Below are 27707 nucleotides of genomic sequence, written 5' to 3'. Positions count from 1 at the left end.
AATTGAAAATTCTACAATATTAATTCATTAACATCTAATACGCGTAACTGCTAAGTTTTCTTTTTTTATTGAGTTCCATTTATAGCTGAGAAAATGTAAATAACTGAAAATCGTTTAAGAACCTGAAAATATGTTTTTAGAGTAGTAGAATAGCAAAAAAATTATTTAAATAACTGCTGCAATTCTTAATATATCTCATCATTTGAATATTATTTATTCATTATTGCTTTAAACCAAGTGGTTTATTTGGCAAGTACAATATTGTTACATGTAGCTTATAATATTTTCATTGGAAAAAAACCCATCATGATCGATGGTGGTTAAGTCTTCACTTGAAAAGAATGATACGTCTATCTAAAAAGAGGAACGGGTGTATTCGATTCTATTGTACGTGAATAGATTAATTGTTCAAGTCACAGCGATTTTCGTGAAAATTTTTCGAAAAATCGACCGCTGTGCACCGCGGTGCGGTGCAGCGCGGCGTCGCGCGTCGTCGTCGTCGGCCGTCCGATTACGAGGAAGCCACAAGGAAGTCGGTGAAGGCCCCACCATTTTCCCCGGCATTTCCCACTCGATTACAACGCTTCGATTATTTCCGTTCGCGCCATGCCGCGCGCCGGTGTCCGTCTGTCCTCGTTCGGCGCTCGGCGTTCGTCGCGTCTCGCCGGTCCATTTGTCTCCGTTTGACGGCGCATGCGTGTTACGCGCGGCTCTCTTCTCGACGGTAGTGGGGGGGGCGTGGCGGCAAGCATCCAGCGACGGTCGCGACTCGCGGCTCAGTCGCTCGGCAGCCTCGACGCCGGACGGACGTGCGATAATCATCGAGATATTACGCGCACGTTCGCGTCTCCGGAGGTGAAAGGACAAGATAGAGAGAGAGAGAGAGAAGGAGAGAAAGATAGATATAAGTTTTTTCGTGTTTCACGTCCTCGACGGAAGACTGGAGAGAATTATCGAAGTGGTGTGCTGGTGATACACACTCGGTCGGTCGCGAATACATATACGTTTACCGGGGAGGATACATTTCGATCGTACGGGCCACCAGGAACGTTCCGCAGATCGGATGTCGTCGTCGTCCGTATAGTACGCTTGTGTAAATCGTCGGGAGTGGAATCAGATGGGATTTATGCTCGATTAGGAGAGAGACAGAGGCGGAAGGAACACGATACACGTGCGCGTGGTCGGTGTCGGCGAGATACCTGTGGATGCCAGGCAACAGCGACGCATTAGGGCGCGGATTTCTGCCCGATGACCGCCGACGGCACTCGCTCAAACTCGCAAGCCGATCCTCCGCACTGATATTACGCCGCGTCAGACGGTTCAGCCCGTGATCGAGGTAACGATCTCTTCTCTCTTCTACTTCCTTGAGCGGTTTATCGCTCGAGTGCCCGACCGATTTCGGCTCGAGAACGAAAATACACCGAGATCCGATAGCTTATCTATCTTCGTTCCTCGGCAATTCGGGATTGCATGATTTTTCGGAAACTTTTTTCGAGTGTTCTCGAGGTGTATTGTGTTTGGGTTTCTCGGTTCGCGGGGGTGACGCGGGGAAAGGTCTTCCTTCGGGATTTAGTGGACGTCGGTGACTCCGATGGGATTTTTGTTTTGTAAATTATTCGGCCCACGTGCGCCTTTCTTTCGTCGACTACCTGTCTCTTCTGTCGGAATTGCGGGTTGCGTATGTATATAGTAAAGCTGGTTTGCGAAGTTAACTTTGAGAGATGATGTTTTTGTTTGAGTATCGGGTTTTTTTTTGTGTAAGCTCTCCGGGTTTGGAATTTTATAGTGAAATCACAATTTATAGATTATCGCTTTTTCGCTAAATTACTTGGAATGTACCTTTACGTTGGCACCTTCGCTTCGCTTCGAATGATTTCGTTAGTCATTAACTATAAGTCGGTAGATACACTATCTGATATAGATATTGCTTCAACTTAAAAATTCTGTAAGAGGTGCTACACGTGTTGATTTTTGTCTTGTACTATAATTTCCTTCGAGTTCCAACTCGACTCAGATTGTGATAACTGTAAATTAATAGATCCACTGTCGTATAGTAGAATTATTTCAGCTTGGAAATTGTATATTTTCTTTTTTTTTTATGAAATGGTACACGTGTTGTAATCTTTTGTCTTACGGAATCGCTTTGAGTCAATAACTTGGCTGGGATTGCCGCTAATTCGTAGATCCGTTATCTGCCATAAGTGTACCGTCAATGTGACGGGTTCTAATATTTTTAATTTGCGAATATCGCAACGATGCATCCGTGAGGAATTATTCAACAAATTTATTTCTTCGGGTAATTATAAAAATATGGCTAAAAATTTGGATAAACAAATTCTTGTTATTTTTATAAAGTAATGTAAAATAGTCACTTTTAACGCTCCGTAAGCCTAGTGTTAATATTATCTGGAACTTACCAGTGTCACAATTGCTTCTAATTGATAACCTGTCCGAGTTTGCCGTGAATTATAAATTAATAGACTTAGGGTAAGGGACTCAATTACTGCGGGGGTATCAATTACTGTGCCTATATTAATTATGCTTATTTTTAGAGCATTATGCGTTATATATCTATTTTTTAATATTCATTATGTTTTAAAAATAATTAATATAGGCACCATAATTAACTCCACAGTAATTGGGTTCCTCACCTAATTCACAATATTTTCCCCGTTTAAATACCGTTTATCTTTTTAGTTTTTCGAGTTGCTAGTTTTTGTCATTAACAACTTGGAATTGCCCCGAGTCGCTAACTCTTTCCAAGTGACACTGTCCTCCATAAACCATAAATCGATAGAGGCACGGGAGAACGAGGTTAAACTTTAAAAATTGTTTATCGTTTCATTGTCCTAATCACGTTCTTTTATCTTATACTCGGAACTGCTGTGAACTGGTCATCTGTTTACCACGCTCTCGGCAATGTTATCCTTGTTGTTCCCCCCCAACCATGCTACTTTATATGCTTCCTTCGTTTTCCGGAAGTGGTAATAACACGTAAGACTGTACGAAGAAAACATGAAGCATGCTCACACTGAAAGACGAAATTATAAAACACCCGAATAATTACTGCGACAAAGACTTAATATTATATTTAAGAGTGGTTAACTATAAATTAAGTCGATTTATTCGATACCGTCGCAAGCAGGCGGACATTGCAACAAATTTACGATTTTATTAAAATTATAGGTAGACAGCGGATATTTATGGGAAATCAAAATTTTCCACCTGAATTGCAACAAATTGGGGTGAAATAGAAATTAATTTTCTTTCTCAATATGTTTGATAGGTTAAAAATAATATAACAGTATTTTCAAATTCGTATGTTTTTGCTGTTTTAAATTACATCTAGCCATTTTTGTCAAATATTAAAATTACGGGACCTGTATAATTGAACAAACTTGTCGAATCTTTAGAATATTAATTAAAAATCGGTCGTCATTTATATCGATACATCTCGGTCATTTAATTTGGCGAACATTTGTACAATATTTTCTTCATAAAAACAAGATCACTGACCGTTGAAAATTGGTATATTTTGGATTAAAAAAAGGTTTTCATTTTAACTGTACCGTGAGAGAAATTGTTATCTCTACTAGGCGCGTAATTCAAACGGGAGTGAACTGTAAATAAACTTACTCACTATGCTCGTACCTTATCCTTTTTTTTTATAATGTAACAAATTTCACTTAGTTCTTTTTTTATTTGATAAGGAGTAATATTTGCATGATCAATTTATTTCAAGAAACAATATTCTCACGGTATACAAAATGTTTTTAAAAATGTGGGTGGCCGTGATCAATGTTTTAAAAATGTTGTAATTAAGGAAAGCAATATATTGAATGAACTTTAATCTTATCGATGAATAATTCCCAAAGATAAACTAAAGATTAAAATTTTTATAATATGACTGTTTCTATATCAAATTTAAATTAAAAATTCTGCTTTGTTTATATAAAAAGAAAAAATAGAATTTTCGGACCGGTCAATTTTGAACTACTGAAAGTTGGGAATTGTGAAAGAATGTGTTTATTCTGAAACAGTTTTTTTTTTAATTGTCTCATCGTACTGGATGAGAAACAAAATTCTGTAAAAATTCCAGTCGTCGCAGTACAGTACGTTCTTGCAGGATTAAAGTTACAGGAAAAATTTGCTCGCTCGTTCCCGGATAATTGTTGAGGAAAACCGGCTTTTCCGAGAAATTTTTCAACGTAATCATTTACACTGTTTTACCGACTGAATCGGCACACCAGGTTTCCTAGTATCACAGTATTGCAATAACAGTCTTTCAATTTATTGTCAATTTTTCATTCCAAAATAATTCCTATTTTTCCGCGTAATTTTTACCTACAAAAATTCAGAGATTGAAAAATATTCTTCATTTCATAAAAAAATCACAGCTTTGCAACTCTAAATACGACGCAGTTCTTTAGCAAAGACTAATAAATCTGTCGGCACTATTAATAACCAATTAACTATTTCCGTAATTGCGTGGTACGGTTTAAATAAAAACAAACCCTTCGACCTTTTACACTATAAAAACGGTGTAGGATGTTGGAAAATAATTATGGATATCGATGCGACATCTATATACATAGATCAATACTAATTTTGTCAAAAAATAGTGTGCGCACGTGCAGCAACTTTTATACTTGATTTTTTTAAAAATAGCGCATTACATAAAAAGTCTTATTTTTCTCGCACAGTATCGTACTGTGTCATTACTTTGATCTAGTTTCGAAATAAAAAATAAAATTTAATTTGTAAATAAAAATTAAAATCTATTTGTCAATACGTCTTTCTTTATATTCGTATTATAAGAGCCTGCTAAATATGAATTAGCTTCCGTTTCTTTTAAATCAAAATACACTACTATTTTTCCGTTATGAATATTAAAGCAGTAACTGTGAACATATGTAATAGATTTTTTTCTACTAGGATATCATTGTGGACAAAAAAATTCCAATAACTGCAGCTGTGAAGGAAATGATACAGCAAGGTATTGAATAAAAATTTATTCAATTTTGCTCGACACTGACCATAATAATTTGAGCACTGCAAAATGTATTATTAAATACATTATAAATCTCTCATTAAATACATCATAAATATATTATTAAAATAAAACAATACTCTTTTGACCAACGAAAGAGATTTTTCTCTGGTCTGAATTTTTAGAAAACAAATTATGTAAATGGGAAATTGCATAAAGATCCCGCAGTCCAATTATAAGACTAAAAAGGAAATGTGGCTTGGAAATTTGAATAATTTTATGTTAAAAAGTTGTTCTGTGGGCTGGAAATATTTCACGCAATGAAGGCGCAACATTCCTGGACCAGTATTGCATTTGACTAATTTTTAGCAATTTCGAGGGTGGATAGGGTCAGCGTAACAAATTTACGGGTACGTAGGTGCCCCCGGAAGAAAAATTAACCTCCCGGCTCTGCATCACTCAATTTCTAACTGTACGAGGAATTTCTATAGTTCCCCCACTTCCTCAGTCTCTTTCTACGCGCTTAGGTGCGTAGGCGCGGACACGTGTGTGCACGCACTCGACGCACAGACGCACACGTGCGCGGACGCACTCGACGCACGCAGACATCGGTGCACGGGGACGGCCGCGCGCGCGACGGCTAAGCGGACCGACTGTTGCTTACGCTCCTTGATCGTTATTCAGGAAGTTGCACGTTATCATTTACATAACACGTGAGCCCGAACAAAATCATACATAATTCCTTCCTTCTTAGCGCGGCCGTGTTACCGTTTCTCTCTCTCTCTCTCTCTCTCTCTCTCTCTCTCTCTCTCTCTCTCTCTCTCTCTCTCTCTTCGCTTCTCTCATTTTTTTCCTTCCGTTTTGTTTCCACGCCGCGGAGAAAAACGGAATTTTTCGCCATCGACTCGTAAAACGTGTTGTTTCAACTCGCTCGCTCGCCTGTCTCGAAAAGCGATGCTTCCGAACGCGCTTAGGTAATTGAAAAAGTACGTTTTGTCTGTGAGACCGGTTCTGATGCTAAGGGCAGTTTTCGCATTTGGGAAAAAAAATTTCGTCTCAGTTTTCTAGTTGTGAAATTCCCCAGAAATTATTTTCGATAAATTTTTGATTTGCCCCTGTTGTGATCCTTGTAAGGAGTTCGGTGGATATTAAATGAATAATAGAATGTAGTCGCTGTTGTAGTTTACGTTAATTTCGAGTAAGAGTTTTTCCTGCCACGGCTCGCAAAATTTTTTACCGGAAGTATCTCTCGGGACATTTTCACGGAGCCAGAAATTTGTTCAAATTCAATAAATCTCGAATAGCTTTTTGTCGAATTATTTTCAAGAAGTTTTTTATCCTCGAAGTTTTATGTTCGGACGAAATAAATTGCAAGATTTATTATATACTGTTTCCATCGAATTTCGAATACCAACAAAGTCGCAGAAATGGTTTCGAAACAGAAAAAATCCAGCCTCCGAATAAATCTGGAAGTCGCCGGAGACTCTCGAGCGCAGACTTGTCGCTGAACACGATTTCGCACACAATTAAATTTGTATGTCTCTTAATTACTAGGTTGCTCGGTGCTTGAACGCAAAATCGTAACGAACTGGGCGAAAAGGCAAGAAAAACGAAAAAAAAAACGAGGCACAAAGCAGGTTAATTTGCAAGAGTTAATCGCATTACTTTTCAAGCGAGAAAAAGTTTTAGGTCCCTCCTCCCCTCGATTTTCTATCGCAGTTACAGAGGGTGGGGGGCTGATAAGAGCTGGAACGAAGTAGAAGGAAAGGGAAGTGGGAGTGGGGAGGGAAGGGGGGAGAAGAAAGCCTTTCGAAACATAATTCCGGCCGGAAGAGACGGGAACCCGGAAGCGAGGGAGGAAGCACTACGCTCTCAGAATGTCGAAGGGGGTGGAAAATTCTGTTCGGGAGCCCTCCGGGGAAAACTCGATCGATCGTTAAGATCGCAGACGAGGTGTCGACGTCGAACCACCTGCGAGTTTCATCGCCCACGAATATACACCCTAGCCGTTCCTCCCGTTATTCCGCTAAATTGTTCTCGCGATTTTTCAAAATTTACTAAACGGAACTAGTCCATTTATTTTTGTTGCTATCAGGTACCCTAACAATTTAATCGCTGGTGGTCTAGTATTTATGGTGCCATTTTTAGCAACAATTTCTAGTAACGGTATCTAGTGACAAATTCTTTCAATAATTATTGACAACGTTTTTAGTGACAATTTCTAGTAAAAATTTCTGTCAATCATTTCCCAATTTCTGGTGACAACTTCTAGCAATAATTATTGATAACTACTTCTTAGTGACAATTTCTAATAATAATCTTTAGTACCATTTTCTAGGGGTAGTTCACCTAAGCGTTTGTACAAAAAAATGTTGGTAACAATGTTCCAGGACAGTGTTACTGAAAGTCTGTACTGAAAATTGGTTCAAGTGTTCATATAGAATTAAATAAAGAATAAAGTATTAATATTTGAAAAGTATAATAACCGTAAAAGTATAGGAAAAAAAGAAATTATCACGCGATTGCTTTCTAGAACGCAAGAGAATAATAAAACGTGTAAATGGTTCTGTTATCACGAATTTATGATACTGGAATATTTATCGTTTTCACTGGCTGGTTTAATCGACCTAGGTAAAAGGTCAAAACATACTATTCATTTTGGAAAAAAGCAATAGTCATTTCCCTTTCCTTTTCAAGGAACTAATTGGCACATTCAAATGAAACGAATTCTAAAATAGGCTAAATAAAATTTCATTTTTTGCGTTTTACTTACGGATCTATTTTAAACAATGTTTCGATGCTAGTCAATGTTTTTCATCAGTTTAAAGAAATTTTCTTAACAAAATTGCTAATAATTACACGTGAAATGTGAGATCAAAGTATAAATAAATAAAAAAGTATTGATAATTTGGATATACACATCATTTACAATATTAAATACTCCAAAAATATATGTAATATAGAGTTTAGACCAAAAAGTCTTATTTTGAAAATTACTCATGTGGTTGCTCGCTTCTGTCTACACAATTACATAAAACACAATAAAAGCTACATTCCAAACATTATTCCTCTTAATCGTTCCCAAACATCCACAAAGTTCCTTACGAAATTTGTGTTCGTTTCCAAGAAAATCACAAACCTTATCAGTGTGTTTGCTCCGTCAACAATGTGCGCAATACCTTTCAAGCAGAACATCCAAATTTCAGTTTTACCATTGTGGCTAGAAACGTTCCCTAGAAACAGTAATTAACATTCAGTTTCAAAATTGCTAAAATGTTACAGGGTGTTTTTCCCGATTTTAACAAGCTTCTACTAACTTTCACTAAAACAAACTTTTAGCAAAATTCCCTTCAAAACTGTTACCGAAATATTTACCAAAAACAGGACAGAATTATTTAAATGTTAAAAGACCGTTTATCACGGTAAACTTTCAGTAAAATCTATTAAGGACTTTCACTAAAATTTTACTAGAAACATTTAGTAGAGCAAACATTTTCTAGAATAAATATTCTGTCAGCAAATATGTTTACTAAAAATACTAGGGGCTGTTCACTAGAAATTGTTCACTCAAATTATTTTTACTGAAAAGAAATTGTTCACTAAGAATTGCTGCTAGACATGCTTACTAAAAAAAGGCTTACTGACAAAAAAGCGTTCGATTAATTGGCGAATGTCGTGACGTGTGTCCGGTAAAAATGTTAAAAATAAAATGTCGGCTTCTCTGGCCACATCCCCACCCTCCCCCGCGTTCAGGAACCGGTCCGAATCGAAACCGGAAGCGCGGACCTTGGACTCGTCTCTTTTTCGTCGTCTTTCTTTATTCTTTCGAGAGAAACGCCTCGATTCGATCTTCTTCTCTCCCTCCCTCCCCCATCTCTCTTTCTCTTTCTCTCTATCGTCTCTCCGGCTTCCTTTTCCCTTTCCTCCGGTTCCCGGTAAGCCGTCTCATGGATAGATGGTCCTTCCCTTTCCCGTTCGACCGGTTAATTCCGAGAGGGAGCAAAAGGAAGCAGACGCTCGCGATAGATGGCATCCGGTTCCCCTCTTTCGAGGAAAACCCGAGGAGGAAGTCGCGTTTAAAATACCTTCCAACGACGTTCCGAACCGGTCCCCTCTCTCTCCCTTCATCCTGCGGAATCGTCCTTTGTCCTGCACGCCCTTTTACTACGCCTCCATTTTTGCTTTAAAGAAAGAGTGACTTTTCGAGCGATCGTTCGAACGTAGGCGATTCCGAGGGGAATCGCGCGAGCTGGCAAGTGCATCGATGCAGATAGCGGGAGTTAATGGTGGAGGGCGGGGGGGGGGAGTGCTCTGTTATCCGAACGATTGATAATTGAAGACCGGAATTTAAAAAAAAACCTGCCGAAATGAAAACTGACTTTCAGCCTTGTTTCATCGGCGTTGGAACCTGCATCCGTTTTTGCGGGAAAAACAATTTTTGAAAAAAATATGGCGCTTACAGCCTCTTTTAATTCCCGTCTCCAATTGTGGACAAAACGTTGGCATACTTTGAGTAGAGTCGTGATGAGGTGTCCATCAAATTGTAAGGGAAATTAGGTGATATGAAATTATGAATATTCTGCTGTTATCGTTGACACTAAAAAGACATGTAGATACCATAGTTGTAAATCTTCTGTTATCATATTGTTTTATTTTTGGAACGAATAGCAATAACAGTTTCGAATAAATTGCATAATCTCATTGGAAATCATCGATGCAGTTACTTCTATTTATTTATATTATGAATATGTTTTATATTGCTAAGAATAAAACTGTTGTCCTTTTTTGGTCTGTCTTATCTCTCGGTCAGATGTTCTATGTATGTAAAGTTACAATAATTATCGACTGTCCTGATGAATAATACATTAATTTTTTTTAATGCGTTATAAAAGAATTTAAAATACAAGTATCATGGAGTCCGATAAAAAAATACTGTGAATGAATTATAATATATCACAGGTAGACTGTGGAACGCACTGCTGAATATGTATGGCATATCCAAGTGTTCAAAATATCGTAATTCACAAGGTTCAGGGAAACCATTATAATTTGAACAATGACATATATACGAAAGAAATATCGAAAATGTTTCAGTATGCAGTGCCCACTATTAAAACTGCCCAATAAAGGAATATTATCGAATATTTTTCTGCATACAGCTCACTATTAAAATTGCCCAATAAATGAATATTATCGAACATTTTTCTGCATGCAGCTGGCTATTAAAATTGCCCAATGGAAAACTTGCGAAAAAATGAATTTCGTCTACCAAATTTATTTATACCTTAGAATTAAATCGAATCTATAGTTTCGTTCGAAAAGAGTTACAAAGTTATTAGTTATCACTGACGAACTTAATTGCTCCTAACAAGCCTAATTTTGCTTTTTAATTTGTTTAAAAAATTCTATACATAGTTTTAACGTGACTGAGAATATACACCTAGGTCTCATAACAAACGACTTTGCAGTTTCATAAATTAAAAAATATACTCCTTCACAAGGTGTGATTAATCATAAGAAACCCAGTTTTGACTAAAAATTTGTCAACACAGAGTCACACCATAAAAAGAACAGTCTTGCAAAGTAAAAAAATTATAATGTTCATAGTTTCACTATAAAAAAAAAGACCCAACAAATTAAAGCACATATCAAAATTGGGTTGAACAATTAAAAAGCTGCTGTTATAACTATTTTCGAGGACCGTGGGGGTATTAAAAACACTTCGATTCCAGCACTAGGGTAAGGAACCCAATTAATGTGCCTATATCAATTATAAGTATTTTTAAAGCATAATGAATATTTAAAAAAGAGATATATAACATATTAACCGATTTTAATAAATAAAAATTTAATATGTCTCTTTTTTAATATTCATTATGCTTTAAAAATAAAGCATATTTATCATAGAATATTTGTCATAGTAATATTCTCTAAAAATCCGATTCCAGAGTGTTCGATACACAATTCGCAACGAGTCGTGTATTGCGCCTCCGTTTCCAGCGTAAACTTGTTACAAAAGTGTGCTAAAAAAAGAATCCCGAAAAATGCACTCGCGGGGGGTGTGTTTTACACACATAAAATCCGGGTCATTTGTCGAACCCCTGTTCCCAGCAGAAACTTATCACAACCAGTGTCCTCGAAAAATCCAATTGCAGAGGGATTCGTCGGTTAAACGGCGGCGATATCGGCCAATTTGTTTATCAATTAAACCGAGAGAACACGTCGATGATTCGAGCGCTTTTGACATCTCGATTACGATGTCGCCGAGAGACAGAGCAGCGAGTTTGGCAGGTTATCGAGCGGCTGGCAAGTCTGTGTTTATAAATACGGGATGGAGGAAGTACCGCAATAATACCAGCGGCTAGTGCCGATCGTTATTACCGCAATATCGAGCCGCCAAAACCGAGGAGAGCAGAGAGAGAGGCAGAGAGAGAGAGAGAGAGGAACAGCACGGGAAGCTTTATTTGCTCATTACGAAAATAATCCGTGCGCGTCTCCGATCCGTATTTCGGAACCAATGCCAGTAATTTTGGAGTCGGCGGTGTCAATTAAAATTTTCACGGTAGTGAAAATATTGTCTGAATGTGTGAAATATTTCAGGCTTTGCGATCCTATTACCGCCGCGTAATATCTATTTGTCACGGGACACGGTGCGAATTTTTTTTACTGGTATTTCAACATTGTCTACAAATTTTTGGTTACAAAAAAAAAACAAATTGAAATTCTGCTAATTATACTGGACGTGCTTAAAAATGGTTTTCATACACAATATTTTCGGTGAAATTTGCGATTTATTTTCAATTTCAAATAAAATTTGCCCGGGGTCTATATCAGATCAATTGTACCATTTTTTTTTACGATGAAATTGCAAACTTGTTTATGGCATGACCACGGTGTTTGCTCATATTTTATCCAAATTCCGAATTTTTAAGGGGGGATGAAAATGGTAACAGTATCAGAAAAGTATAAACCCGTTTGTTATCCGGCTTTGGAACGAAAAAGTGGGCGATTGAGAGCGGGAGGGGCGAGGGGCAGGGGGATGAGAATCTCTGCGGAGGCACAAAGAGAGCATCGGGACCTCGAATTCACGTGCGTGCAACTAACGCCGACCGGAAGTCGATAAAAAGGCTGCTTCACCCTCGTCACTCGGCAGCGGCTCCTCCTCATGGGAACCAGCCTCTCTTCCGTCTCCCTTCGTTCCTCTCTCGTTTCTTGTCTCGCCTTCCCCCTCCCTCCCGCGCCACCCCTCTTGCTCCACCCTCGGCTCGGGAGAAAAGGCTTCTTTCAAGTGGCCCAGTAAACTTGAAAACCATCCCATGAAGATGCACTTTGCTCTCCAAAGGTGTTTCTTTATACCGAGATGTCTGCGAGACAGTGAACGCTTGCCGTTACCCCTCTTTCTAGTTTATCTTCCCTGTAAGGGATTGTGTCGGACCGATGTCTTCAATTAAGCTGGAATTTTTCTGCTACCAGATCTGCAAACCGTAGGATTATTTATATACTCTTGATATTCGACTTCTGTTGCCGTGAAAAACATGGCACACGTTTGTAATAGGTTAGGAAATATTAATGAGAACTTAGAAGAATGTATAATATATCATTTCGTACGAATAGACCAATCATTCTTGCGTTCGTCTCCTTTCTCCATTAATTATGAAGATACGAGATTCAAGACTTTATAGCTTCAGCTTCTTAGAAGTTTTTATACTAGTAAAACCCTAGTCATTTTAAGTCTAATCCTAATAATGCTTCTTAGAAATTGTCACTAAAAGTGGCTAATGAAATTTTTTACTGTAATGTGTCCCTAGAACTTGCCACTATAACGTGTCCCTAGAAGTTTTCACTATAATTTATCCCTAGAACTTGCCACTATAATGTGTCCCTAGAACCTGCCATCTATCCCTAGATCGTGCCATTAGAATTTGACATCGGACATTGTTACTAGAAATGTCTACTAAAAATTGACCTCTTTCTAGATTATTTTGCTTCTAGATAAGATTTAGGTTTATTTCTAGGTAAAATTTATGTCATAAGTCAGAGTGAAATTTTTGATCAATTATTAATAGCCATATCAGACTCTATAGCCTGTCCAACGAGACGAGGCATTGAACGCAAACATAAACATGGTGGACGCACGCTAGCGTTTCTCGGCTTCGCCTCGTTGGACAGACTATAGTTTCTTTAAATCAAAACGGATGAAAATAATCTATGAATATCACCGAAAAATAAAATCAGAATTTCTTGGGAAACATGGGAAAGCACGGAAAGATGAACAGAGAAATCTGCCGGTCATTTGTGTCAAGATTAGGTAACCGTAAAATTACGGTACATCTCGAATACCGCGGAGGTTAGGGATGCTGGGTGTCCGCGTATATCAGTGCTGTCCAAAGCTATCTCCCGGGAGTCAGACCCTATCCCCACCGCTGTTTCCCGATGCTGACGGTACGCGGCGGGCGCAGCCGAACGCAACCGAGCGCAGCCGAAACGTGGGAACAGCGGCGCGCGCAATTCAAACCAAATTCAAACGCTCGCGTTTCAGAACAGCGCAATTCTCTTTTCTTTGGGGGTCGAAAGAGTTACAGAACTTATTTATAGGTTCTGTTTAACACTAAAATTACCCACCCCATAGTCCTGACTAGTTCTTTCACAATAATAACAGACGCGTTTCAACGGAATCAGCATAAATTTGAATAGTTCGCCGACTACAATATTGTTTTTGCTTGTACTAAAAATAGAATGTCTTTTCAGATAAAGTATAGATTTTTAATATCCATGCAAATCCGTGCATGGCCCATCAGCTGAAATGTAAAACTCAATAAAATTTTAGTTTGTTTTATTGAAAAGTTACCATACAAATCCATATACAGTTCATAAAAATTCTTTTTTATTGATCAAGTATACAGTTCAATAAAATTTCGGTTAATTAAAAATCTAGTGCCATAGAAAATAAAATTTTACTATGTTTCATCTTGTTAACATTTTTTTCCATGAAACTAGAAGTTTGTAGAATTTTTCTAGATTCGATCAATTTCAAAATTGGTTTAATAGAATCGATTTGTTGGTTTTCCGGAAGCACCGAGTATGTGCGCATGGTCGTGGAGCGATCGAGGGTATGGAAGAGGGCGAAGTATAGTGACCACGTGTGTTAGCTAACTGATAAACCTCTGTTCGACGACGTGTCACTGACCCTCTCTCGTCAACTCTATCGCCTCCGTACGTCGCGTCATTTTTCTGAGGTTTCTTTAGCAATATTTCACCTCACCTTTCTTTTTGTTAACTTTTCGGGCGAATCTTTAACGAGGTTTTCTAATTCTATGCTTTGAGATAGCTTTTTGATTTTTTTTGCTGAGAAATTGTACAAATTTTTTATATCAGATGCTTGTGTAAACATTTTTTGATGTTTTACCGGTATTTGAAAATATTTACGCAAAGAAAAAATCAAAATTGAATCTTTTTTTGTAAAGTTTTGTTGATATTTCAACAGGATTCACAAATTTTTGTGTAAATGAATGGATAGGGTTATAATAATTTTCTAAAATCGCAATTTCGAAATTTGCGCGCTTTTCTTGAGATTCTTTAATAGTAGTAAATGATTTACCAATGTTGCATAAGAGTTATTCTCGAACGTCACCGATTTAAATTTAGCATAAAAATGTTGTAGAACTAGACTTCAGTATTATAGATGTAGTATTCGTTTTTAACCTTCCACAATATTAAAATTTATGCTAATCACGCCACGTCCGTTTAGTTACGAATGTAATTGTTCCTCTTCGTCTATGTATTGCGTCGGTCATACACGTTTTTCACCTTGACTGCACAATATTAAATATTCAGTAAATAAATATTATCAGCTGTTTTTCCTTCGCGAATTTTAAAGAAATAGTAAAACCAAAAATATGAATTGCATTAATAAATTATTTACATAACAAGCGTTCGTAGAGTTGTCTTTCTTAAAGTTTTTAAACAGTAAAAACTCTTTTGACTATATTCTGTTCGTGTAAAAACTTGAATCATGTACACCATAAACTTAAATTTATTAAATATTACCCCTCGAATATTAACACCAAAAATTACGTAGTTGAACTTACACTAATGATAAGTTACATGACAAATTAATTAATATTAACGAACAATTATATTAAAAACGGGAAATATACTATTACACTGAAATATAGTGGAGAAAATAATGTCCAAATGTAGCGATAAATGTATATATGAAGTAAAGGACCCAATTACTGTGCCTGTATTAATTATGCTTATTTTTGGAGAATAATAATGAATATTAAAAAAGAGATATTAAATTTTTTTAATATTCTAAATAGGCACAGTAATTGGTACCCTCACAGTAATTAGGTCTCTTACCCTATACAATCTTGTAGTGCAATACGATCTAGAAACTTGTTATTTATTGATAGAATGCGTTGATTACAAGGGTGCTTACGTTTCACTTAGAGGAAAAGTTATATTTGTCTAAGATTACTGTTAACCCTTTGCACTCGAAGCGATTTTAACTCCAAAACGAAATATTTCTTCCAACCTAGAATATTTGCCTTCTATATATATTTTTTCATGTTACAGCAGTAATGATACAGCAATTTTTAGTGGCGCCATTCGAGTGCTAAGGGTTAAAAATCGGACGTTTAATGACCTAATACATCTTCGCAAGAAAACTCGCATCGTCTGTCACTCTACCACCACTATCATGACCACCTGACAGCCTATCAGCTGATTTGGTCGCAGAATTCTGGAAAAGTCGAAGCGATTATTCTTAATTGCGATAACACGGAGGCGTCAGGCTTCTAGGTGCTATCTACAGCTGCGACGGCGACAACTCCCGAAGGGTCCCAGCAAATGGACGTTGATTTGCTTCGTGCGCTTCGTCTCGGCCCTCTCCGTCTCTCCCCGTAACTCTTCTCTCTTTTCTCTCCTCTCTATCTCTCTTCTTCTCTCTTTGGTAAAGGAGAACGAGAAAGCACTTCCTTGTGAGTTGGCGAGAGCGTGACGTAAGCGGACGCGCGAGCATCGGGTTCACCGACCAACTCAAGGTCGCGGAAACCTGACTTTTCCTTTTCCCTTGTGACGCACCTCCGGTTTCGTCATTTCCCATTTTTTGATTCCACTTCTTCCATTTCTTTAACCCCCCTGTCCTACAACGTTCTCCGCAATAATTATTGCGCTGGCGCAAAAATTGCGGTTGTCGTCAGCTTAATTCTCAGCAATAGTCGCGCGAAGGATCCTAATGTGACGATTAAACTGCGGATCTGCGTGCAAAGTAAAAATTGCGAGGCACTGGGGCCAAATTGAAATTTATTTTTTCAGTAATTGTTGCTTTAACAGATTTATTTTTGTACACATTTCCATTTGGGGACTTTAATTTTCCCCTAGACAGAAAAAGAGCTAATTTTCTCGTTGTATATTGTGAGAAATATTCTTCACTAAATATCGCTCCGAGTTTTTCACCGTGATAAACAAAAATTTAATTTCTCAAAAGATAGGGTAACGGACCCAATTACTGTGGGGGCGCCAATTACTGTGTCTATATTAATCACTTTTTTTAAATATTCACTATGCTTTAAAAATAAGTATAATTACTATAGGCACAGTAATTGGATCCCTTACCCTATTCTACCATCTTACAAGAAATTTTTAAAAAATTTACATTTAAATGGAATCATTCAATTCCAACTGAAAAAATATATAAGTTCATACAAAAGCAGGGTAAAACAACCGCTTCTTTTACTGTCATAAATTCAAATATGTTATGTAACGTAACTAACAAAACAATTCTGGAAAACTGTACATGGGAAATCGAAAAAATGTACAGATTCGTATTCATCACATAAGAAGGTCGGGTCTGTTACTGTTGCAGATCCAAACATGCTATGCGATGCAATTAAAAGAAGACAAATAACGAATTTAGTGTACGTTCTGCGCCATTGGATGCGCGAATGGTAGGAAGCGTAGAAACGCGCGAAGAAATTCGCCTTCGGCGAGGGGTTAAAAAAGCGGTCGCGGTATATCGCGAAAATCCAGGGTAATCGTGCAGTGCGCATGCGCGATTGATCGTTACGCAGTTCGAGCGTAACGTGAATTATGGCGGAGGTAAACAGAGTGCACCGAGATCGGAGAAAGTCTTCGACTGTGCGCGACCCCGCAGATACGCAACCGTTATTATGTAATTTTTTCGCAGCCTGTCCCGTAGCTATAGACGGTGGGCTGCGAAATTCGAACACGTGCGATTTCGAGCTTCTTTCTTTTTCTCATTTCTTCCTCGACCTTCTTCCTTGACGTGGAATATTAAATCGTTGGTAAGTAACTTTCTTGAAAAGTTTGATTAATGCCGGACAGGAAATGTAACGTGAATGAAATTGTACAATGTTGAATCAACATGCAGATTAATGTTGAATATATTTTTAATGGGAGACTCTGATGAGAAAAGAATCTTTTAAAATATTATACTAATGTGTAGATTAATATTCAAGATATAATCATACTCAGGGACTTTTGTGAAAAATAATTTTTTAAAATATTACATACACTTTTTTAGAAATATTACAATCAAAGATATTCAGAAATATTTGTGACAAAAAATTTGTTCAAATATTACATTAATGCCGTGCGCCAATGCGATATCATATTAATATATACATTAATATTAAAGACAAAATTACAATGAAAAATTAATTTTTCAAATATAACTAATATCGTGTATCGATGCTGGACATATTTTGAATAAAAGATTTTCATGAAATTTCCTTGTAAGTAATTGTTTAAATTATATACTGTAAGACTACTGGATCAGTAGACCTGTTGATTTAATCAACTTGATGATCATTCGATTTTAGACGATCCGATCGACAAATGAAATCATGAAATTCTATAATTGAATCTAATAAGGAATATTGAATATTTCGTAACGTTATCGTAACGTTTGTTATTTAAGCATATTAAGTAATAGTCGGCGTAGAGGGAAAGAGCGATGGCGCGACGGTTTCGTGGCATCAATTGATAACCCAGTGCCGCCGGGCATCTCGTAAACAAAAATCGCCGACATGCGCAGTGTAGTCGAAAATGTTTTCAATCGATACTGTTCGGCTTACAAGCATTCTATTAAAACAAAGAAATATTGTTCGAAATACCAAAACAAATTCTTCATAAGAATTTACAAACTTTGAAATTGCGGTAGGGCACAAATATGTTTACTGAAGAGATATAACCAATCTAGGGTGGAAACTATTTTCATCTAGCAACAATCAATATTTATTAAAGAATTTTTCTATAATCTGTAGAACAAAAATCGACCTCTCAAAACATTTATGAGCCTGTTAAAAAGCACAGATAAAGCAGACGGGACGATGTTTACCGAACAATTATTCTGGGAAATCTAGTGAAAAAATCGAGAAAAGAATCTAGTGAGAAAAATGGATCTAGTGTAAAAGTGCCGCGTCGTTGGCAGTAGCAGGTAATAGCGTGTGTTACAAGCGCAATGGCGCTAGACAAACCTGTTATCGTCGATATCTCTTCGTTATCGATGAATCAATAGCGGATTGCTTCAGAGCGTGAACAGAAATTCGAAACCGCGAGGAGAGATAAAAACAGATGGGAGAGAGGGAGCGAGAGAGAGAGAGAAGGAGAGAGGAAACGGTCGAGCACCCGGAAGAAAAGAGAATTGACTCCTCTCCGCGCGATAAATCTTAAGTCCTCGTCAAGGATCTTCCGCCTTCTGCTGCTCCGGCCAGAACGAAAGCGCACTCGACGAACGCTTTTACACTTTTGACGGTGTACCCGTTTTAATTAATGCTAAACGCGACCGGCCGAGATGGCACGGAGATATTACCGTCCGACGAAACCCGTTCCCTCCCCTGTATTATTAATGATTCACGGATTATAAGAAAACTTTATAGGACGATCGATCTCTTCGGTTCTCGTGACTGTCCGCTCAACCGGAAGTCCTTATTATTTCGCCAGCTATTTGCGCTCTTTTCGTCCATCGATTGCTTCTTAGCCTTTTCACTTACGACGAGCTAACTGATCGTTCGTTCTACGAAAATTGTTCGCTTTCTGCTTAATTTAATAAATTATTCTTCCCACTTTATTCTCTATTATTTTGTTAAACGTTCTCAATTGACTGTGATATTGACAAAAATGTCAAGATCAATTACAATTTAAACGTAACAATATAATGGTAAAATAAATTAGAAAAGAGAATTATGTATAAATATTGTAGTAGTGTAAAATAAAATTTAATAATGTGGACCTCAAATCTTAAATTTAAAAAATCCTCCATCGGAAGAGTCGAGTAAAGAAAATTAAGATAAATAGAGAATTGCACAGATTTGTATTCAAAAGTTGATCAAAGAAATGTGCAAGAATCTCCGAAAACTGATTGTTGAAACTCACAAATTCGAGTATTATCTGTAATAATATTTGTTGGGAATTTGGGAGACACCCGGTAGACTGTAGTATTTTATGTTCAACTCGAAGTGGTTAATAACAGTGGAAACCACTGGATGTAACCTCGAGCGAGAATTCAAAATGTCCGGTGATAATTGCGAAGGGATCCGAAAGGCGATTTTTGCTCGCAGGAAGATCATTCGAGCGGTTTCTTGCGTCGGGAACAACTTCCGGCATGGTTTCCTCCTTTCGTTGCCTCATTGCGACCTCCGAGCCGGAAACGTCTGTCCCGGATGATCGATCGATCGCGGTTCGTTTCGTCTTTTGGATTTCATGGCAGTTTTCTTGCGAGATTCGAACCTGGAAAATTGTTCGCAATTATTCTGTAAACACTTCTCAAAATTACTGGATATATCTCGATAATTCTCGAAGTCATTGAATATTTTTTTAAACCAGTCACAGTACACATTATTTGGCAATTTCCAAAATCACTGAATATCTTTTTAATTCATTTCCAATACCTCTAAAATTTTGTTAAACAATTTCTTATACGACTAAATGTTTTGTGAACGAATTTTTCAAATACAATGGCGGATGGGTAATTTGTAGTTTACAATAACAAAATAACGGTCGTAATAAAAACGTATCATTTTATGAAAAGGATGTGTAATAATATAATCGGTCAAAATATACAATACCCTAGATAGAGTAGCTCCAGTATCACTAGGAATCCATCTGATGTCTAGGGATTTTGGTTACATTTTAAAAAGAGGCGAGGTAGTACTCAAAAAGTTGCTTGAAGGAACGCACAAAGTTGCGAACCAAAATTGTTACAAGATTACAGACAAAAGACCCTAGAGGCGCCTAGTGATAAAAATCCAAGAAATAAACAAGTCCCTAGAATCACTAGTGACAACGAGGAAAGGAATATTATAAAAACCCTAGAATCGCTAGGGATAAAAAGTAATCAAATAAAAGCCCCTAGAATCACTAGGGATAAAAAGTAATCAAATAAAAGCCCCTAGAATCACTAGGGATAAAAAGGAAACAAATGGGCAAATCACCTAGAACAGAGATCCAGTGAATTTCCAATCAACTCGGTATCTGGGGAATTTGTTTACATTTTATAAAAAGGTTGAGTTCTAGAAAAATAGCAAAAAGGTATTAAGCAAAAATATCTGCAAAGTGCATATTGAACTTAAAAATATACTAACTTCTCTGTTGCTAGGGAATTTGTTTACCTTCAGAGGAAGAACAAAACTCCCAGAGTCACTAGAAACTAGGAAGTAAATGAGGATGACTTAGAACTAGAGATGACTAGGAACTAAAATGGCCATCGAAAAGCGATCGTTTAGCAAACTGTTTAATGTCTGAGACATCAAGAGTAATTTTTAAGGGATATCGGATGGCGGATAGGTCCCGACATGTCTTGGGTGTCCCGTCTCTTTCTTTTCTCCTCTCACGGCCCTTCCCCCCCCCCCCCACTTATCCTCTCTCCATAGAGTTGGTACATACGTGTGGCGAGATTCTCGAATGAGGATTTCCTGGTGCGAGACAACGGCACATCGACCTTCGCATGCCAGCATCTCTGCCCTTTACCTCTTCTCGGACTATGTGTGTGTGTGTGTGTGTGTGTGTGTGTGTGTGTGTCTTCCTGCCTTCCTTCACACCGTAGGACCTCCCTCTCTCTCTCTCTCTCTCTCTCTCTCTCTCTCTCTCTCTCTCTCTCTCTCTCTCTCTCTTTCTTTCTCTCTCTCTTTGATAGTATTCTCTACACTGTAACAGTTTAATTATCTGCGTTAATCAACGAGCAGCCGATGTGCCTAAGTGATTAGGAAAACTCCAGGATCTGAAATTGGCTGAGCGATTGCTCAATTAATTGGCAACGGAGATGTGATGTTCGCCATTTTGGATTTCGATCGTCACCTAGGTGATTTTGGAAAATTGACTAACTGTTTTGTGATTGAAATGCAGAATTTACTTGCATTTTGATTTTTTAATATGATTGACAATATTAACAAGTAATATTTTTCAAATTTCATTAATAATTACAATTGACAATACTTATTAATATACAAAACCAATACTTTTGGTAACGCTTACGATAGTAAATTTCCATTGGTAATCAAAGTTGAACATTTTTATGAATGATTGTGTTATGGAGTTATTGTTACATGTGTAAAGAATATAGCCGAATAAGGGGTGAAAATTATTCAAACCGTAAGCGCGTCTTGAAACAACGTATTATTTTCTGTTGTTTTATCGGCTACAACTAGCTTTGGCTTCTAATTGCATTAATTATTAATAGATTGAACTACCGAAAGATCATGCTATCTGCTGTTCTGATGCTGTTGACATTCGTGCTTAACGTGACACTTGATGCTTTCTTATTATTTTAAAATGGCGTTAACATTAATATTCTGGCAATGAAGTATAACAATTTTGGCAACTATTTTGTCGTTAAAGTATATTAATATGGACGTAAAAAACAATTTACATAAAATTATCATGTAATTATTTAAAAAGTGATTATTGTTATTATAAATTACGGTTATTATAAATCTTAACAATATATGACTAAAAATTATTGTTAAAATTGATCAATATTAAAAATTACTGTTATAAAACCATTGTTACATATTATTCTCATACAAGTAGAAATTATAAATATTCCAGTAAACCCATATAAACAAATATTGTCACACAAACAAAACAATCAACAACAAACAAACAATCAAATAAAAACAACAATCAACAACAATAACAATCGACAGCAATCAATCGAAATAATTTCGTTTTGTATTATCAATTGTTTTATTTCTTTTTTTTTTTTTATTAAATTAATTATTAATTAAACATTTTTTATTAAATATTTATATTTACAATATCAATAAATGCCAGTTTAACATACTTTTATGAGCCATTAAGAACGCCACCGTTTTTACAAAAGTTAATTATGCTTTCTTGACAAGATCCGGATGTGGGTATATTAATGAGACTGTCCTTGGTGTTGGGGATTCCTTCTACGAAGTCGGCGATTCAAATTAGTTAAACCGTAGAATTATGCGCATAAGTTGAAATTATAATCGGTAAACGTTGTTTTTACGTTCGCAACAAATTTATTTTTCGAGGGAAAAGGTTCTCCTGTTCGAAGTGATACTTCTTTTCTTGAGAAAACAGGATACGAGTCACGAAAAGAACGGAAAGAGGCTGTAAATCGGCGGAAATAAGTTATGTAAATCCACGCTTCCTGCTGCCTTTCATTCTTATACCGCCGCAGTTTATGCTAATAATCTTTCCTCTTTCCTAAGCCGACACGTAGCGTCACGCCCATTCGATTACTGTTTCCACGTGTGCTTTCTTTCGGGTGCCCCAACGGGATATAAAATCTTTTGACCAAAATATCGATTTTTTATTGGTTAGTTAAAAATTCTTTTATTCGGTAGAACTTCTTACAATTTTTAATTTCTTACACATTAAAAAAATTCTTATAAAAGCTTATATGCAACGAGCATTCTATTTAAACTAATTTATTTTTCATTTATTTTCCATTAAAACTCATTATTTTTAACGAAAATTTGATTACAAGATATTTTAATTGTCTAATTACCAAACTTTTTGTAAAAATTTGTACTGAAAAGTCTACTAAAAAGTGATTTATCTTTACTTCAGTAATTCATTTTTTAAACTCTAATTCTTGCAAAAAGTTAAGTTTCAACGAAAATATTTAAATTCATTCGAATTTTCGCGCCAAGACAAAATAAAATTAATTTCACAACACAAAATACAATTAAAGGAATATTTCAGGTTTCCATCAAATTATTTCTACCATACGATACACAGTAAAATTTATGTAACAAGATTATTACCATATTATCTTACAATTTGTGTTAGGACATTAAACGTTGACATTGGGAAATCTATTTTGGTACCAAAGTGATTGGTAGTGTAGACCGCCGACTCTACTAGTGTCCATCGATTACAAAACGAACCACGCGTCACGAATTTCAATTAATCGTCCGATCGGTTTTGATTTCAGAGAGAAGAACATAGAAAGTGGGTCGTGTTATGAAATTGTTGCCAACGATCCAACTACCGCAATTGCCGCCGGTCTCGGCCGGGGGTGGAATGACGGGAATGGACTCTCGGCTACCACCAGGCATATCGCTGCCGTTCAGCCCCACGGATCTGCTCTGGCGATACGGCCCTGCCATGAATTTCCCGCCCACGCATCCGCCGCCCAGTCCGTTTCTAGATTTCAAAACTCATCTGCCAGCGAGTCTAGGTAAATTCTATTCCACCCTATTCTTTTTCCCCTAGGAACCAATCCCCTAAACGAATTGACCCTAGGAACACTGACAGTGACACTTTGATAACCTCAAACGTAGATGAACATTTAGATTTAACATTAGGGTAACATAACACCACTGGAATCAGGGGATCCAGGAGGATTCAGACCAAATGTTCCTAACATCTCAGACATCTAGTCACATCTAGTGATGTTCCACAGCTACTTAAGTATCTAGGTATAAAGGTTTTAACCTCAAATTTCTTAGATACAAAATCTCCTACGAAACACCTTTAGGGTCTAGAATCCCTAGGTGCATACTATACATTGCCCCTAGTGTTACTCCAAAATCATGGACACTCTTTAGTTAAAAAAAAAAGGAATATAGTACTAATCCTGAAAACTTATGTTACAGCATCGGATCCCCGGCTATGGTCTCGAGAAGACGTAGCGACGTTCCTGCGGTGGGCGGAGCGCGAGTTCGACCTGCCTCAGTTCGACATGGACATGTTCCAGATGAACGGCAAGGCTTTGTGCCTGCTAACAAAAGCGGACTTAGGCGAACGGTGTCCTGGCGCCGGCGACGTTCTACACAACGTGCTCTCCATGCTAGCTAGAGACTTTAGTCAGCTTCAAAGGTGTCTTCCCAGCAGCCCGGTGACCCCGACGAGGCCATCGGCATACCCGTTGAGCCCTCATTCGCACCCGCCAACACCCACATGGACGGAGAACCCGTACACCGCGAACCTGGCTTCGTTAATGTCCGCGAATTCGGTGACGCTGTCTCCAGCGCCCTCGGTAGACAGTCAGGCGGGTTCGCCGGGTCATACGGAGGGTACACAGAGTCAGGTGTACAAAAGCGACTCGGACGAGGACAATCAGCAAGCAGCGAACGGGAGCCCGCCGGCCACACCCACTGCCCTCACCGCGCAAAGGCTAAGCGAGGTCTGCGTGAAGGACCAGCCCAGCCCCACGCTCACGCAACCCATGATGCCTCTGACGCCCGGTGCCTTCAGGACGAACCCCGCCAACACGGCTAGGGAATTCTTTCCTAGTGATTCGCCCGAACCCAATACTAGTGAGTTTTGGACTGGTTCTAGTACTACTAGTCACTTTACAGCATGCTTTTAGCTTCTGGGAATTTAGTTCATGGGATGTGCCCAGAATGAGACTATACGGGGAAGTACCTGTACTACCTTCTAGAGAAGCACCTCTACTCTTCTCTAGGAAAGGACTTCTACTTCCCTGTATAGTGCTAATCCCTCGGTTAGTGCTGGTGAATACGGGGACATCCTGTGTACCAGTAGATTCCTTTATCATTTACTAGAGAATCCTAGTATTTTTCGGATATTTCTGGATTTTGGGGATGTTAGATGCCGCTAAAGAATCTAAACTATATAGTATAACTGTATAGTCAATATTTTCTTTTTTAATAATTTTTTAATGGTTTTTCTATTTCATTGCAGATGGCAGACTTCTCTGGGACTTTCTGCAACAGTTGTTGAACGACCCATCGCAACGGTACACACACTATATAGCGTGGAAAAGCCGAGAAACAGGTGTGTTCAAAATCGTCGATCCTCCAGGATTGGCAAGGCTCTGGGGCATCCAGAAAAATCATCTTTCCATGAACTATGATAAGATGAGCAGAGCACTGCGGTACTACTATCGCGTGAACATTCTACGGAAGGTCCAAGGGGAACGCCACTGTTACCAGTAAGTGTATGATAGAACTTCAGTGAAAATGGGACTTCTTGATAATCAACAAAAATATCAACTTCGTGACCAATTAATTCAGTCCAATTGAGCAAAAGGACTTCGCTAGATAAACAGGCCAAGATCGTTCAAAATAGCTTATCAAGAATCTGCTAAGTTTATGCTCCATAGCTTGCCTGTAAATTACGATGATTGAGTATTACAGCATATTAAAAAATTCTTTCTGCGTTCAGATTCCTGCGAAATCCGACGGAGTTGAAGAACATCAAGAACATATCGCTGCTGCGTCAACAGATGCGGATAAAGTCGGAGCCGGAAGAGGAGGGCGGAAGTGGCGTCGAGCCGGAAATCGATATGCCGACAGACCTTTCGATGTCCAGTATGAGTCAGCCATCGAGCGACCAACAGCAGCAACAGCAACAGCAGCAATCGCAACAACAACCTCTATCTCTTCACGACCCGCCGACAAAGTACAGGAGTCACGCGTACAATCTGGTGAAGACCAATCAGGAGTCGGAAGAGAGGAAGTGACGCGAGTGCTGATTCTACGACGCGTTATCAACGTTGGCAGCTTCGACGGAATGCTTGCTCGACGTGTGCTCGTGAACGGTCTCATGAAAATGTGGTCGAAGAAATCCATTACGGATGGATCGAGTGACGTCAATCCGAGCAAAATCATCGATTTTGCTCGAAATCCAGAAACCGGTGGACTACGTTTCCCCAAAGGGGAAGAGGAAACGCTGAGAAAAGACTGACGACGAGACTGCATTCTGGAGGTTATGGATATCAGCCCGCACGCACCGCGGCGCGAAATTCAAACCGGCCCGAGTGTCGCTCCGTCTCGACGACCGAGCTCTCGGATTGAAAAGACAGGTTTCGGTCGTTTTATAGAGGTTGTTAGTCGATACCGGTTCGACAACGGTCAAACGGACGTTTTCTCAGGCCGATTCTGAATCGGCGAGGATCGACGCGGTCGAATTTCCCACGCCTCGAACCGTAAGATGATTGGCTGCCGCCTGGAGCCAATCGTCGTGCCGCAATTTTTCCGGAGACGCTTCGGTGAAGCTGAACTTTCGCGGATATTCCGCCATCTGTTCTTTTGTTCTGTTCTACCTTTTTCTTCTTCTTTTTTTCTTTTTTTCAACCTAGAGAGAGAGAGAAAGAAAGAGAGAGAGAGAGAGGACACGTGCGCGAGTGTGAAACGGTTTTTCGCTTCTACAACGAACTAACTTTTTAGAGGGGCTTATATAGAGCGTTATCGACGAAACGTACAAAAACAAGCGGTGGTCGGGAAACGATCGAGGTGTTTTTTTATATATTCCAAAGTTGTTCTGTGATGTAACGTTTAGCTCGAAAGTAAATTGTGACCCGGATCGGGATGCTTAGTTGTGCGACTAGAGATTCTTTATTTCGGTGTGGGGGAAAAATGTTATCGAAAGTCAAAAGCCGGATTTTTATGAAACTTTGGGGAGAGATAGTCTTTACGAAAATGTTGGACACTTTTTTTATCGACCATTAGTAACACAGAGGGTTGAAGGCATATTCTAGAGGGTGAAACACATTTAATCAAATATCTTGCAAACTGTTAAAGTTAACAAAAAAATTCAAAGAGCAGAGTTACGTACTTTTTAACAGAGAATCCATTTCCACCAGCTGATTTTAGGTATATTTATTAGTTCAAATAATACATTTAAAAATAGCGTTTTTCGTTCATTGCAATTAATATTCAAACAAATAGAGTTATCCAAGATCGACTTCTGCAGGTGGATTCCTTGTCAAAGATACACAAATTTGCGATTTGCATCATCCCGCTAACTCCAATAGTTTGTAAGATGTTTGACTGAACATGGTCTAGTAACTTTTTAGAGCAATTCCCTGTCAAAGTTCCATGAAGATTTGCCGATGTGTTCCCCTGGAGAAGGATCTTCCTAAACACGAGATCCATCCTGTAAATACCTGGATTCGATAAAACTATAGAACGCCGGTTTCCCGTCGCACCAACTCAGTTGTGCCAATCTAGTATCGTCGGTAATTTAACGTATGAGTGACAGCGTTTAGTCGGTTGTCTGCGAACGAGGACGAAAAAGCAACACGACCATTTTTCGTCGACGCGACACACCGTAAGTGTGTAGATCGTTGCGGGTATGTTGACGAACTATAAAAGAAGAGAGAGAGAGTGAAAGAGAGAAAAAAAAATGGAAAACGCGGTATATGTATAGTGGACTCTATGAAGCGACAAAAAAACGTAAGCAAATAAAATAAATAAAACGAGGAGAGGAGAAAAGAGTTTTATGGAATTCGGGGCCAGAGTTATATATA

General features: G+C 38.2%; 2 protein-coding genes across 2 annotated transcripts; one reads left to right on the top strand and one right to left on the bottom strand.

Annotated features, from left to right (window-relative positions):
• Window positions 1–765: 765 nt before the first annotated feature.
• Aop (ETS variant transcription factor anterior open) lies at window positions 766–26201 on the top strand. Its single transcript, XM_076796628.1, has 5 exons — window positions 766–1336; window positions 23424–23669; window positions 24088–24750; window positions 25139–25388; window positions 25622–26201. The coding sequence occupies exons 2-5, from the start codon at window positions 23453–23455 to the stop codon at window positions 25917–25919; spliced, it is 1428 nt and encodes a 475-aa protein (XP_076652743.1). The 5' UTR covers window positions 766–1336; window positions 23424–23452; the 3' UTR covers window positions 25920–26201.
• Window positions 17801–21089, bottom strand: LOC143358688 (uncharacterized). Its single transcript, XM_076796013.1, has 2 exons — window positions 20900–21089; window positions 17801–19744 (listed from the first exon to the last, which is right to left on the bottom strand). Exons 1-2 carry the CDS (start codon window positions 20960–20962, stop codon window positions 19478–19480), a joined length of 330 nt encoding a protein of 109 aa, XP_076652128.1. The 5' UTR covers window positions 20963–21089; the 3' UTR covers window positions 17801–19477.
• Window positions 26202–27707: the final 1506 nt, after the last annotated feature.

This window comes from Halictus rubicundus, chromosome 11 (genome assembly GCF_050948215.1).
Source record: "Halictus rubicundus isolate RS-2024b chromosome 11, iyHalRubi1_principal, whole genome shotgun sequence".
Taxonomy (NCBI): domain Eukaryota; kingdom Metazoa; phylum Arthropoda; class Insecta; order Hymenoptera; family Halictidae; genus Halictus; species Halictus rubicundus.
Note: the sequence above shows the minus strand (reverse complement) of the source record. Positions and strands in the feature narration are given on the sequence as shown.

Bases quoted from the DNA above. Each gene is read 5' to 3' on its own strand.
- LOC143358688 (XM_076796013.1), bottom strand. From the start codon at position 20,962: ATGCGAAGGTCGATGTGCCGTTGTCTCGCACCAGGAAATCCTCATTCG. The intron at 19,745-20,899 runs GTATGTACCAAC...ACAATTTTCCAG, and splicing joins ATTCGAGAATCTCGCCACAC to GTTCGAATCTCGCAAGAAAA.
- Aop (XM_076796628.1), top strand. From the start codon at position 23,453: ATGAAATTGTTGCCAACGATCCAACTACCGCAATTGCCGCCGGTCTCG. The intron at 23,670-24,087 runs GTAAATTCTATT...CTTATGTTACAG, and splicing joins TCATCTGCCAGCGAGTCTAG to CATCGGATCCCCGGCTATGG. The intron at 25,389-25,621 runs GTAAGTGTATGA...TTCTGCGTTCAG, and splicing joins GGGGAACGCCACTGTTACCA to ATTCCTGCGAAATCCGACGG.